This window comes from Neoarius graeffei, chromosome 3 (assembly GCF_027579695.1).
Source record: "Neoarius graeffei isolate fNeoGra1 chromosome 3, fNeoGra1.pri, whole genome shotgun sequence".
In the NCBI taxonomy this organism is placed as follows: domain Eukaryota; kingdom Metazoa; phylum Chordata; class Actinopteri; order Siluriformes; family Ariidae; genus Neoarius; species Neoarius graeffei.
In genome coordinates this window covers 59992118-60008051 of record NC_083571.1, presented here as the reverse complement: position 1 = coordinate 60008051, position 15934 = coordinate 59992118, and the positions used below count along the sequence as shown (strand labels likewise).

Below are 15934 nucleotides of genomic sequence, written 5' to 3'. Positions count from 1 at the left end.
TCTGCATAAATATGACCTAAAACATCATCAGATTTTCACACAAGTCCTAAAAGTAGATAAAGAGAACCCAGTTAAACAAATGAGACAAAAATATGATACTTGGTCATTTATTTATTGAGGAAAATGATCCAGTATTACATATCTGTGAGTGGCAAAAGTATGTGAAGCTTTGCTTTCAGTATCTGGTGTGACCCCCTTGTGCAGCAATAACTGCAACTAAACGTTTCCGGTAACTGTTGATCAGTCCTGCACACCGGCTTGGAGGAATTTTAGCCCATTCCTCCGTATAGAACAGCTTCAACTCTGGGATGTTGGTGGGTTTCCTCACATGAACTGCTCGCTTCAGGTCCTTCCACAACATTTCGATTGGATTAAGGTCAGGACTTTGACTTGGCCATTCCAAAACATTAACTTTATTCTTCTTTATTCACTACCTCACCTTAACAGCTATTAGTTTATTATTTATACTGCTTACTTCATGTTTACCTGCTATACCTCAAGTGCCCTTGACTGTTTATTTGCTCCAATTTATGTGTGTGTGTGTGTGTGTGTGTGTGTGTGTATATATATATATATGAATGTTTAGTCTATGTCTAGTTGTTTATACTGTTTATATTGTTTATTTCAATTATTCTATTTTTATTTATTGCATTGCCTGTTTGCACAGTGGGTCAGAGACGACTGAAATTTCATCTGTGCTGTATGTCGAGCATGTATAGCATATTTGACAATCAAGTTGACTTGACTTGAACCAATCTTTGGTAGAACGACTTGTGTGCTTAGGATCCTTGTCTTGCTGCATGACCCACCTTCTCTTGAGATTCAGTTCATGGACAGATGTCCTGACATTTTCCTTTAGAATTCGCTGGTATAATTCAGAATTCATTGTTCCATCAATGATGGCAAGCTGTCCTGGCCCAGATGCAGCAAAACGGGCCCAAACCATGATACTACCACCACCATGTTTCACAGATGGGATAAGGTTCATATGCTGGAATGCAGTTTTTTCCTTTCTCCAAACATAAAGCTTCTCATTTAAACCGAAAAGTTCTATTTTGGTGTCATCCATCCAAAAAACATTTTTCCAATAGCCTTCTGGCTTGTCCATGTAATCGTTAGCAAACTGCAGACAAGCAGCAATGTTTTTTTTGGAGAGCAGTGGTTTTCTGCTTGCAACCCTGCCATGCACACCATTGTTGTTCAGTGTTCTCCTGATGGTGGACTCATGAACATTAACATTAGCCGATGTGAGCGAGGCCTTCAGTTGCTTAGAAGTTACCCTGGGGTCCTTTGTGACCTCGCCGACTATTACACGCCTTGCTCTTGCAGTGATTTTTGTTGGTCGACCACTCCTGGGGAGGGTAACAATGGTCTTGAATTTCCTCCATTTGTACACAATCTGTCTGACTGTGGATTGGTGGAGTCCAAACTCTTTAGAGATGGTTTTGCAACCTTTTCCAGCCTGATGAGCATCAACAACGCTTTGTCTGAGGTCCTCAGAAATCTCCTTTGTTTGTGCCATGATACACTTCCACAAACATGTGTTGTGAAGATCAGACTTTGATAGATCCCTGTTCTTTAAATAAAACAGGGTGCCCACTCACACCTGATTGTCATCCCATTAATTGAAAACACCTGACTCAAATTTCACCTTCAAATTAACTGCTAATCCTAGAGGTTCACATACTTTTGCCACTCACAGACATGGAATATTGGCTCGTTTTCCTCAATAAATAAATGACCAAGTATAATATTTTTGTCTCATTTGTTTAACTGGGTTCTCTTTATCTACTTTCAGGACTTGTGTGAAAATCTGATGATGTTTTAGGTCATATTTATGCAGAAATATAGAAAATTCTAAAGGGTTCACTAACTTTCAAGCACCACTGTATGTTAGATGGCAAAAGAATATAAATGGCCAAAAGGGAGTCAAGAGAAATTTACTAAATTATAGTTCTATGAGTTAATAAAGCTCTTACTTCTGAACAGCAAAGGTTTTCATCATTTTAAAATATTAGGTCTTATAAAGGGATAGGTCAGTACGAGATGTGACAATAATCTGACCTCAGAGATTATGGTTGTCTACATGGTAAGTGGAGGTATGAGAGAAAGTCAAAGAGACAGAAAGAAAAAAAAATCTAAAGACATGCACAAATGTCCCTTGACATTTCTTGGATTGTGCTGCCATGAAGGCCATCATTTTTAAGTGTTTTAAAAAAAATGAAGAGACAACAAGAGGACAATACAAACCTCCAGTCTTGGCTATGATCTGCAGATCAGAAGAAAGAGGTCCATCTCCTACAGATGTGTATGCTAAAACTTTGATATAATATGTCTTATTAGGCGTTAAACCTTGAATGGTTAGAAAGTTAGCATTCCGAACAATTTGTTTCTCCCACTGATTAACGTGCTGACTTGGATCCATGGTGTAGTACACCCTGTAGCCCATGATCTGACCGTTAGCCTCCTCGGGTTCTTCCCAGTGGATAATAGCTGTTGTAGCACTTAGCATACGGCCTCTGACTTGGCGAGGAGCAGTGCTGGGTGCCTGCTCAGCAGTTTTGGCCTCTATTGCTTCGCTAGAGGGTCCACGACCAATATTGTTCACCGCAACCACACGGAATTCATAATCGGAGTACGGACTCAGGCCTCCCACACTGTAGCGAGTGGTGGCAACACCATCAATCTCTTTATACGAGTCTTCTGAATATTTCGACTTGTGTTGAATGATGTAATAGGAAACTGGCTCCGGGTTCCCAGAGTCCCACGTGAGAGTGATGCTGGTTGCTGTGCGTTCTGTCACCACAGGAACACCTGGTGGCTTGGGTAAAGCTAGAATGAAAATAAAAGGCAAATTTATAGTTACTCATGGGATTTAACTGATGCAATTTAGCAGAACTGAAGCAGAAAACTGATTAAAACCGAGAGCAGTTAAGTGTTGAGGTCCTTGTTTAAGGGCCCACTCGAGACCTCCAGCTGGATTCATTCTAGAACTACAGCGAGACTGATTCTAGAACTCCAGCCAGATTGGATCTAGAACTCCAGTTACTGATTCTCAGGTGTGGCTCCAGATAGATTGATTATAGAACTTTATTTAAATTGATTCTGGAAATCTAGTTAAATTAATTCAAGAACTCCAGCAAAACTGATTCTAGATCTTCAGCTAGATCGGGTCTAAAACTCCAGCTAAATTGGTTCTATAACTTGAGATATACTGGTTCTAGATCACTGGTTAGATTGATTCTAGAACTCCAGACAGATTGACTATAGAACTTCATTTAAACTGATTCTGGGAATCGAGTTAAATTGATTCAAGAACTTCAGCAAAACTGATTCTAGATCTTCAGCAAGATTGGCTCTAAAGCTCCAGCTAAATTGGTTCTAGATCACCAGTTAGACTGATTCTTGAACTCCAGCTGAATTGATTTCAACAGTAAAGCTGAACTGATTCTGGAACTCCAGCTACAATGATTCATGACTATATCAGTTTTGAGATCTGAACTCACAACCTTCCCATCACCAAAACAAACCTTAACTGCAGTGGTACCACTGATCCATATGCATTGAGATTAAGAAAACAACAACCCTACTTTAATTAACTAATTAAAATTAGCTCATTATGTAGTCACCAAATTCAGCAGATAGGAAAAACATATATATATATATATATATATATATATACACACTGTATATAATCCATCCATTATCTGTAGCCGCTTATCCTGTTCTACAGGGTCGCAGGCAAGGTGGAGCCTATCCCAGCTGACTACGGGCGAAAGGCGGGGTACACCCTGGACAAGTCGCCAGGTCATCACAGGGCCTATATATCTCATCTCATTATCTCTAGCCGCTTTATCCTGTTCTACAGGGTCGCAGGCAAGCTGGAGCCTATCCCAGCTGACTACGGGCGAAAGGTGGGGTACACCCTGGACAAGTCGCCAGGTCATCACAGGGCACAGGGCTGGGCCTATATATATATATATATATATATATATATATATATATATATATATATATATATATATATATTTGTAGGTGGTTGTAAAACTACCACATTCTTATTCTTGTACTATAAAACACCAAGAGATTAATATATTTTATGCTTAAATTATAAAAACTGTTTAATTAAATGAATTATGATTTCTAATTACATTAAAATTGTGCAAAGAGAATGGCTTCAGCAGCTATCTGTAGGCTAAATGTGTTGAACAGTGACACAGTTATTAGCATTCATGAAGCTTGTTTTTGCTCCCGGAGTGGTGCTTGCTGAAGGTTACCCTTCACCCCAGACAAACAGAGGTAGTGCTCTGGAACACCGTCCAACTAATGTAAAACAGAAAAAGGCCTAAAGCCTTGGCAGAGCTCTTCTGATTAAAAAAAAAAAAGGTGACAAGGTCTCTCTGGAAGACATGCACTGTAACCGTTTTTGTTTCAGAGGCAACAGAAAGTGAACTCGGTGTGATTTATGGCTTTATTTCAGCGAGTATAATGCAAGGGAGCAGATATGGGGCGATGTGGTTTCTCTGGAGGTCATCACCCATTAACATGAAGATAACTCTTATTCTGGGAGAGACTGTGACTAATTCTGCTTTGTTGTGTCTGGTGGCAGGATGTGTGGCTGTGTCCTTATGATGTGCCCTTCTTTGCATGAATATAAATATTTTTCACTTGATCAAGCAAGATATTTATCTGTGTAAAGCAACAAAAGGCTATTGCACAGACTAAACAGTTCACTGTAGTCCTGCAATTTCATGCTGACTGGGATACATAGTTTTGACTACTTCAGAAATTTGGGACATAATATCAGAACTTCTCTGGATCTTTGTTATATTTTTATGACACTGCTGACTGTTGTAAAGCCAGTCACCTTTGACTGTAATCTGTGCCACTGCTTCGATGACACCCAGTGTAGACATGGCGACACAGGTGTAGTTGGCTGACTGGCGAACGTCCGTGAGCTCCAAGACATTTCGCCCAATGGGCATGTCGTCCTCCGGGGTCAGGTCCTCTGAGCCCAGCATCCATTTGACATAGGGCATGGGTGAGCCCACTGCCACACAGGTGATGTTCACACTGCCTCCTGGCATGATCTCGTTATCCGTGGGCGGGATTGAGAAACGTGGTGGAACCCGGCGAACTGCAAGATAATATATGGAGCTGTAGTGATATGTGGTGGAAACTTCAGACAAAAACCAATGCTAATTGTGTTTAGCAATAAGATGCATGTGTGGCGATCTAGGAAAACCCTTCAGTGGTGAAATATTGAGAATTTATACTACATTCATTTTCTAGTCAAGTCAGTTGATTCGTATGGACATTGTCGCAAATCAGCTTTACAGAAAAATAAAGATTTTTAAAAATAAAGATCTCAACAAACAAATTTATCCATAATGAGCAAGCCAGAGGCAACGGTGGCAAGGAAGCCACCCTGAGACGACACGAGGAAGAAACCTCGAGAGGAACCAGACTCAAAAGGGAACCCGATTTCTCATTTTCTACTCCTAAACTGACAAAAGGGAGAAAACCGAATTTAATTATTTAATTCCGATGTGAGGTTTTCATCAATATGATCTTTACAGAAAGCTTGGCAAGAATAAAAATGTTGTTTTGGTGAAATATATTTACGGTTTCTTAAAACTGATGGGTCAAAGTATTTCACTGGCATAAAACCCCAATCTTTTGCCAAAACCCGATTTGTCATCTTTTTATGTCTTTGCCAGAATTCTGCAGCGACATCTGACGGCTTTTCCCAGACCGCCTCATATATAAAGTCACTGTAGTGTTCTAATGGCTTATTTTTGGCATTTTAACAATCTGTATCTTCCAACTTGAATGGACAATTCCAATGTCCATCGTTAAAATGTTCTGGATTTTAATCAATCCATTCTTAAACAGCTCGAGCACTGATGGTCTGATGCACACACAAACACATACATACACTGGTCCGTTTCTAACAGGGTTCCAGCAGCGGGCTAGTTTTATCACATACGGTAAGTCATGCACATAGTGTTCCATTCCAGTCCACATGTAAAATACAACACAGGGAGGGAACTGGAGGCGTGACGGCATGCCTGACCTCAATGCTGAGTTCTTCCATTTGATGTGAAGGAATGTGCTGCCTCACATTGCCACATCAGACAGACAGACAGAAAACATTTTGCAAAAAAAAAAAGAAGAAGAAGAAGACAGAGAAGGGAATCTTGGAGGAAAAAGCTAGTTATAGTGCTAGTTATAGTAAAGAAAGTGGATACAGGTCTTGAAAGAAATGATATGTGGCAGAAAAAATTTGGAGATGGATTAAAAATGGTAAACAGGTAAATATGCCAATAAAAAAAGGAGGTATCTTTAACAGGAAAACAACTGTCGGGAAAAGAGAGAGAGAGAGAGAGAGAGAGAGAGAGAGGATGAAAAGGAAGAATGAGAGACAAATTGAGACTACTGTACAAAAAAATAATAGTAGAAGGGTGGAGCGACATGTGACAGGGAATGAACAGAGCAGGTCTCAGAACATTATCAGAAGGATACAAAGAAGGGAAGCTTGTACACAAGCAAGATAGGAATCACACGAAGGCAGGAAGTGAGTCTGAGCTTCAGGAGAGCTTCAGGAGAGACCAGCAGCATCATAACAAACACGGAGGACATGGGACGCTCAGGCAGAACAAGCCAGGAGATTTAGGGACTCAAATCAAACATGTTTCATCAGTGTTTCTGCTTAGTAGATGGTAAAATCTTTCCAAATGGTCCCATGAAAGATAACTGAAAGATTGCTTTCTTTTGTTTTAAACATGCTCAGGTCATTCTTTTGTTTCTCTCTCTCATCTATTTTTCAAGGCTGCTATGGTGGGAGAACGTCAGGAATGTTTGCTTTTGTGTCGTGGGAGAGAAGTTCATGACTCATCAGTGTATGAATGAGATCCTCCCATCACACGATCACTTTTAATTAAAATGGCCTCAGCATACTGACTTTATTTATTTATTTTATTTTTTTTTGGATGAACTTTGAATAATATTTGGAAAGGGACTTCAATCTTTGTATAAAAGTTCTTAATAAATAAATAAAGAAATAAATAACCCATAAACCTGCACAACTGATGCAGCTAATCAATTCGGCTTAAGACACCAAGCTTCTCCGGAGAGGAATTCTTACATTATTAAATGCAACTTTTCACTCTTATTATATTTAATTAATATTCTGTTGAAGCACGCTCCCGGAAGACATAATGTTATCCCGTTCATTTGAATACCATTACATTTGTCAAGTCTGCTGAATGATGCTCGACATACATCATTCTTTCATTAGTGGCCCATTAAGTATGTGGGAGAGAAAATCCTTCACGGAGACAGGAGCAGGAGATCTGGGCACGGTGGATTAGAGCCTTGGCTAAGATTCGCTGCCCTTCAGTTTTCATTAAAACAAACGAGGCAGAGGCTTTAAAGCGTCCTCTGAGTGAGGGAGCTCAAGGAAAAAAGCATTTCATGTTGGCACATTATCCAAAGGCCAATCAGTGTGTACTGAGTAACAAGGGTCAATGATAGTTTCAGTGGTGGTTCAGTCTTTGGTTGATGAATTGATGAGATCATGTTTCTGCACTCACAAGATCCTATTTTTGGAAAAGAAATCGATACAAAATGTGTGATTTTTTTTTTGTTGAGAATTTAATAAACTGATGAGACGAGATTCCAGATGTTCCATGAGTGACGTGAAAAGATATTTCCCAAATTAATGAAATCTTGCTGAATTTATTGCATTTAGTTTATGTTTTAATAATATTTCCTTTATGGAAGGGACTTTTTTGCCAATTAATCAGATATTTGTTTGAAAATTATCGATCTAACAAGAGTGCTCTGAGAGCACAATATCCCCTGCTGGCAACTGTGCCATAACTCTGGTAAAATGCGACTGAAGTGAACAAAATTGCAATATACATATTACCGACATATAACAAAGAATCCTGCCAAGTTTCATGAAATTCCTCCAAAAATTGTGAGAGGAGTTGATTTCAGAAGGCGAGTACCCTTCCTGGGACGGACAGACGGACGGGCATTGCCACAACATAATCCCCCTTCAGGCCTTTCGGCCAGCGAGGGATAAAAATTGTGAGGGAAGTTGGATTTCAGAAGAACGTACACCCTCATAAAACTGTCAAAGTACAACTTATTTAATCAAGGGTCAAAACTCTGGTAAAATTTTCACAAACGAAATTAAATCGCAATATGCGTATTACCGTCATACACTAAGGCCTTTTGCCAAGCTTCGAGAAATTCGTCCAAAAATTGTGGGAGGAGTTGATGACAGAAGGCAAACACACCTTCATGAAATTGTGAAAGTACAAGGTTGTTAATCAAGGGCCACAACTCTGGTAAAATGCGACCGAATTGAATAAAATAACAATATGCGTACTTCTGACATACAACAAGGCCTTTTACCAAGTTTCGTGAAATTCCTCCAAAAATTGTAAGAGGAGTTGATTTTAGAAGGAAAACACACTCATGAAATTGTCAAAGTATAATTTTGTTAATCAAGGGCTGTAACTCTGGTAAACGTGACCGAATTGAACGAAATTACAATATGCGTATTACTGGCATATAAGAAAGAATCCTGCCAAGTTTCGTGAAATTCCTCCAAAAATTGTGAGAGGAGTTGATTTCAGAAGGTGAGCGCCCTTCCCGGGAAGGACGGACGGACAGACGGAAATTGCCACGACATAATCCCCCTTCGGGCCTTTCGGCCAACGGGGGATAAAAATTAGATAATTTTCTTATTGATTATTCTTGCTGAATTATGACCCATCCATTATCCATAACCGCTTGTCCTGTGCAGGGTCACGGGCAAGCTGGAGCCTATCCCAGCTGACTATGGGCTGGGAAAGGGTGGGGTACACCCTGGACAAGCTGCCAGATCATCGCAGGGCCGACACATAGAGACACACAACCATTCACACCTACGGTCAATTTAGAGTCACCAACTAGCCGAACCTGCATGTCTACCACTGGGCTCGAACCCAGAACCTTCTTGCTGTGAGGCGACAGTGCTAACCACTACACCACCCTGCTGCCCTCAATTAAAATTCATTTTTCGAACTCGACGAGGATTCCTTGCTTAATGTTTCTTATTACTAATAATTAACACACCATGATCTTCAATAGCAGCTTTATCATGTCCAAACTCATGGTGGATGAGGAGTCTATCCCTTCATATCAGTTCAAGAGCTGTATGAGATATCAGTATGTATTGCACTGATTTGATGAAACTGTTGCTGAAGACAAGGGACAGTATACGTTGAATCGATGAGCTGATTTGAGGATCTAAGCAGGAACACTGATGTTAAGATCTAAAGCTAGTAGGGATCGTGGTCCATAGGTAGAGCAGCACCTGTTCATCATGCAGAAGCATCATTTGGCAAACGACACACATTCTCTCTTGACATGCGTCACGTTTTAGATGGTTAATCATAACAGCCAAGGCCATGTGCATTCAGCACAACAAACAACAACAAAAGGGGAGAAAGTGGATCGTATCCACGACAGAACAATGCATAAGGAACCAGAATGAGAATCAGAAATGGGGAAAGGAAAGAAAAGAAAAGAAACAAGACTACACATGTGCATTCATTTCAGTTGTATTGGTGACAGCTGTGGTGGCAGTTTCGTGTTTGCAACTGAAGACAGCTACTTCATGGTTTGGTTTTTTTTTTCCTGTCTTTTGTTCAGTTCTTTGAGTTCAGTACAATGAGATGATTAGAAAGTAAAAAACACACCAACCTTCTCGCAGCTCTGGGGAAATTTTGATGCAGAACACAATGAAATGACAAAAGGAGAAAAAACAGGGGAAACACAGAGAGAGTAAAAAGGCCATGTACAACTGCTACTCATACACATCTGTTAGAGGAAGGCCATTTGGTATTTTGGAGAGAATCTCACATTTCTGTCCTTTGGGTAAAAGAGAAAACGACTGCCTTGCTTTGAAGATATTACACAGCAAAATCACCAGTGTTGACTTCACACATACAGTTTAACGGGGCAATATTAGACGGTAATACCTCCCCTGGGTATATCCATCCATCCATCCATCTCGAGCCAAATACACAGAGGATATTACATGGTTTCCTGAAGATATAACGTTTATCTTCAAGTGGTGAATAAAAAAAATATTTTCAACACAAGAAGATAAACTTCATATCTTCGTGCCACAGTGTAATGTTCTTTATATTATATGGACACATCCACAGAAAAAAAAAAAAACCAACAAGTTAATCAAAAGAATTTTAATTTGGAACCGGTTCGCCACTTTGAAAACGCACGTCTAGTCAGCAGGAAAACACTGGGATTGATGTCACTGGAGTAAAATATCAGGAATTATTATACAAACAGGACACTTTTTCGATGGAATAAAACACGTGTTCTATTCCCTTCTAGTGGGTTTCATTTGCTGGGTTTGACAGCACGCAATATTGTTCGCATGTCGCTTATCCTACGTGTATGATGTCACGTTACCCAGTGGAGAATGAGCGTTGAGTATGGTTTACAATATTGCATGGTTGTCAAAACAACATAACGTCACACGTCGGAGATGTAAAGCTTCCGCGCTAGCGAGCCATTGTGACAATCTGCAAACAAACATGGCCGCCAGGTTCGCTTCGTTAAATACGGAAGATTTTGAGAGAATTTTGAAAGATACATTGAACACCTGAAAGAAATGTCTCATCTCATCTCATTATCTCTAGCCGCTTTATCCTTCTACAGGGTTGCAGGCAAGCTGGAGCCTATCCCAGCTGACTACGGGCGAAAGGCGGGGTACACCCTGGACAAGTCGCCAGGTCATCACAGGGCTGACACATAGACACAGACAACCATTCACATTCACACCTACGGTCAATTTAGAGTCACCAGTTAACCTAACCTGCATGTCTTTGGACTGTGGGGGAAACCGGAGCACCCAGAGGAAACCCACGCGGACACGGGGAGAACATGCAAACTCCGAACAGAAAGGCCCTCGCCGGCCACGGGGCTCGAACCCAGGACCTTCCTGCTGTGAGGCGACAGTGCTAACCACTACACCACCGTGCCGCCCTGAAAGGAATGTATTATAATAATAATAATAATAATAATAATAATATGAAGAAGACTGGCCAGCTTTTTTTCATGGTATATCAGATATATTCCATGAAGCTACTCATCTTCGACTCGTTCAGTGTCGTGCTAGCTGAATGGAATATATCTGATATACGTACCACGAAAAAAGCCAGCCAATATTATTTAAATATGTCACTCAGATCCATGATGTATTTTGTATGAAAAATGCAAGTTTTTCAACACGAGAAGATAAACTTCACATCTTCAAGCCAATGTGTGATTTTCTGTTATTATATAGACCCATTCACAAACAAAAAGTACCCAGATTTATCAAAACAGTTCATCGATTTCCTCACGAGTGACATTTTGAGAACGGTTTTGGTTCTCCATGACCTGGATGTAGCTCGTATGAAAAATACGAGTGGTCTATTTCTCAGTAAAACACTTGTGTCCATGTACTATAATCCAGAAATCCATCATTGCTATGGAACATTCTTAAAGGAGCTACATTTTCGTGGCAGGAACAAGATTTATTGTTCATTTTATGAGCTACAAATCCAAAAGATAAATTTGGGTAAATTCTTTCGTCTATGCGTCGTCTTGCCCACAAGATATTTCGTCTCCAAACTCAAATTGTGAGTTACTTATATTCAGCTGAATTAAATAAAAATATAGAAAGCTTGGCACTGCTTGAAAGCAGAGCTCCCGATGACCGTAAAATGTGTTCGTAAATAATCCTACATGATTTTTTTTTAAAAAAAGCAAATTAAAAATCAGTGCTGGACAACAACCCCTCTATCTTATGTAAATAAAGATTCAAATTTCGTTGTCTGGCGGTCAAGTGTTTATGAGATACGTTGCCTTGGACTTACGACTGGGCTCCCTGTGGTGGTACACGTACGTCCTTCGTACGGTCGCAAAGGCCATCAAAAATCAGGTTGATGCATTGCCATATTCTCTTAAGTATGGAGCTTTGCTCTGCTATAAAGTCTTAATCTCAATTGAAGCCCATTTATCAGCACAAAAACTGCAGTTAAACATTTAACCCCATAAATGAGCTCTTGTTGGGTTCGGCTTTTCTATTAATGCCCTATAGATCAGACGTAAAATCCGGTACAGCAAACAAGCTAAAGAATAATCAAAAATTTCCTGGTTCTGCATAAAAGCAACAGAAATATCATTCATTTACACCAGTACATGTTCGTTCAGCACTTTCTGATTTTGCTGTGTAACGTTACCAATACACCATGTAAGACATATCAAACCGTCTTAAGTACATTATAGCCATTTATATTATAACTGTATTGTCATGTGCTTACATCCTTTTCATCGAAAGTTATCAAATATTAAAGCCAATAGCTTTATTAACAAAATATCTTGGACATAATCTTAAATAATAAAGTTAAGACATCTCTCTTTGGCTACAGTATAATAACTAGAGTAGATGTTTAGACCCATGTTTCTGCTAAAACATGTCGATATGATATGAATATTACTTCCTCCAAATAATCTGGTACAATTAGGAAATATTTAAGTCGATGTTTATGTGATATTTGTTATACATCATTAACCTTTACTTTACATGAATATCATGAATTAAAGATTTAATTTTATTTTAATTAGTCAAGCAACATTAACCCTTTGACATACCGTACACAGCTACAAATATGTTAACAGCTTTGATTTTGATTTTATGAACTACTACATATAAATGATGCCTCTTGAAGTAACTGACAGTAGAAAAAAACAAATTACTGACAATTTTTTGTATGCCGCGTTATATTTTATTATTCTAACATACAGTACTGTGCAAAAGTCTTCGGCCCCCTCCCCTATTTTTTCATACAAACTACGTTAGAGATTTCTTTTTTATGACTTCTACATTATCGAGTCGGTACAAAAACATATTACATAAACGAGCACTTTTCAGAGTAAAAAAGAAAACATGAAGGCTGCTGGGTTTTGGTGCAAAATGAAGACGCGAGTGTGGCAGTCAAAGTGTCCAGAAGAACTGGGGCTGGTTCTGTAAGATGCTCAGTAAAACCTACGGCTCATTTCCGCACCAAACTGCACTCATTGTATCTGAGACTACTTTTATTTTTTAAAGCAAAGGGTCGTCTCACACCAAATATTGACTTTGTTTCATTGATTATGGCTTACTGCTTACTGTTTATACTATTTTTTAAATGTCGAAACATCTCATCTCATTATCTCTAGCCGCTTTATCCTGTTCTACAGGGTCGCAGGCGAGCTGGAGCCTATCCCAGCTGACTACGGGTGAAAGGCGGGGTACACCCTGGACAAGTCGCCAGGTGTCGAAACATTTCATTTCATTATTTTTTAAGCTATTTTTTGGTGAACAGCATTTCTTTACATGTGCCTAAGACTTTTACATAGGACTGTGGCAAAACAAAAGAAAAAAGTTGCAGCAAAGAGTATCTTTGCTTTACATATTTCCTTTACAGGCTTTGGAACAGCATTTTATTTAAAAAAAATATAAAAAAATCACAATGCTCAAAAATACTATTCTGTCCTGCACTCAGACATCACTGTCTCTGACATGAACAATGACATCTGGTTTGAATGGATGTGTCCTTCCTTGATCGAAATAATTCCTTGATTTAGGCCAATGTTGAAAATTTGACATATTAGTTCCATGAGAAATCAAATGGAAAAAAAAAATCTAACAAGAATTCGCTGTGAAATAACTGAGCATAATTTGGACCTTATCAGATTTGCTTTGCCTTGGCACAAAGCAAAGTCAAAGGGTTAATGTTGCATTTATAACAGATTTATATTTCCTGGAATGTCCTTTCACTTTGCAAGAAAGTGACGAAAGTAAAGAGTTCTTAGTTAAGAGTTTAGTTTTCTCTTCCATTGTTGGTGGAAAAGGGAAAATTTGGCGTGCTGTAGGAAAAAAATAAAATAAAATAAAATAAAGAAAGAAAGAAACATGGGCACAACCCATAAACCTGCTGCAAGCTTAGGGGTCGGTGTAATTAGTGTCACACCAGGCATTAAATCATGGCATTAAAGTAGGAGAATTAACAGAAAACCGAAAACAGGAGGGAGAGTCAAATGCAACAAAGATACTTACAAAATGTGTAGCCAGGCAACTTTGGACCCAATGATCCATTTATTCTGATCATTTATGTTCAATATGCCATGAGATTACACATACCCTCTGTATATCGAGTACATTTACAGAACACTAGCCCTGAATTCAGCACAGAGTTGTCCCAGTGGACTTTCCTACCTCGGACATATAAGTTTGCAGGAGCCGAGTAGCGGGTGCCGTCGTTATTAGTGGCGACACACTCGTACTTTCCTTGGTCGGATTCCTCGCTCTGTTCGATCTGCAGTGCTCCTGTATGGCAGGAAAGAGTATGGGGCAGATTCGCGTGTTAAGGCAAAACATCTCACCGTGCAACATGAGACTAAGCAAAGCATCGTTTTTCACAATCCCTGTTTCTGTCACATCGGTGATATTTTTCTCGCTCGCACATTTTTTTCCTTATATAGAGATGCATAAACTTATTAACTAACTGCTCTTGAATGATTTTCTGAAGCTGAAGTGGCGACTGTATCCATTAAATCATTAAATCAACCACCTGCTGATTTCTGCTGGATTAGGAACCAGAGTCATTTAAAAAAAAACAACAAAAAAAAACATAAAACAGCCAAAACAAAAGAAAAAAGAAAAAAGTCACAAACCTTCTTGCTGTAAAAATGAGCAATCACCCCATCATTTCTAATGCAGTGCCTTCTTTCTGTCATCTTGTTGCATCACTGAAAGTGTGATTATGTGTGCTGAACAAATCATCTGTAGACTTCCAGGTTGAACAGTTTGGCTTTGGCGTGTGCTGATAATCGCTTATTTCATATCAAGTCATCTTGAATCATGTTTTGGGTTTTTTTTTTTTTTTATGTAGGCAGGATTTTGAGCCGGTACAGGATTTTGTGCTGAGATAAATTCTATCCAGTTGAAAACTGAAAAAGCTTATGCCTTTAAGAAAAGATTTTTGCTTCGGATATTATTTTTGGCTACAAAAAGAAAAAGAAGTCAGAATCAGAAGATCAGTCAGGAGTTTGATAATAATCAATATTTTTTTTTTAAAAAAAGCACAATTTTATCGTAATATTAACTCATAATCAAAGTGTGGAAATTCACGGTGATATAAAATTGTAATATCAGCACATGCCTTATGTCCATTTTATGGATTTCACGAGTACTTTTTCAGAAAACTGGACTCTTTTTTTTTTATGTGCTTAATGTGCACTGCAGTAGACGTTTGAGGCAACACAAATTACGCACTGATCATTCTCTTCTTACAACACACTGTACAAATCACATTGATGGAAAAGGAGAACATACAGTCTACATGTTGCAGGGTTTCTAAAGCACTTTAGCTCTTGCTTTAACATGACTTGGATGCTATTTGCTAGCATTGCCATCACAATTTAAAAAAAAAAGGAAAAAAAAAAGAAAAAAAAAAGAAAAAAAAAGATTTGCAATTCGAAGGGACAGAATAGAGCCCTGCAATATACAACACCTGACAGGACTGTTCAGCATGGGAGAGGATGAATGACACTGCTTCAGGGCAGCATGGATCAAACGAAAAAAAGGATTACAGTATACAAAAGCAGCATAACCAGGGAGGACAGTCCAAAAAAAAAAGACATTTGAGTTAGAAAATTTGCCGTAGTCAATTGTACATTCGAATTAATCAAAGATGGCCCATGACTCGCAAAAAGAACCAAAAAAAAATTCTCTGCGACAAAAAAATTAAAAATAAAAAAAGGAAAAAAAAAAGATGTTTGCTGCTTGGGCTTTGAAAAATTGTATTAGGAGATTCATCAT

The 15934-nt window shown here is 38.9% G+C and overlaps 1 protein-coding gene across 4 annotated transcripts in view; it reads right to left on the bottom strand.

The window, feature by feature from the left end:
• The window catches only part of LOC132883430 (receptor-type tyrosine-protein phosphatase delta-like), a 282219-nt gene that overhangs the window by 97340 nt on the left and 168945 nt on the right, over positions 1-15934 (bottom strand). For all 4 annotated transcript variants that reach the window (XM_060917065.1, XM_060917067.1, XM_060917066.1 and 1 more), the window contains exons 6-8: positions 14330-14440; positions 4868-5137; positions 2251-2832 (exon numbers count right to left, since the gene is read on the bottom strand). In XM_060917065.1, coding sequence (XP_060773048.1) covers positions 2251-2832; positions 4868-5137; positions 14330-14440 — 963 coding nt within the window. The remainder of the gene's footprint in view (positions 1-2250; positions 2833-4867; positions 5138-14329; positions 14441-15934) is intronic.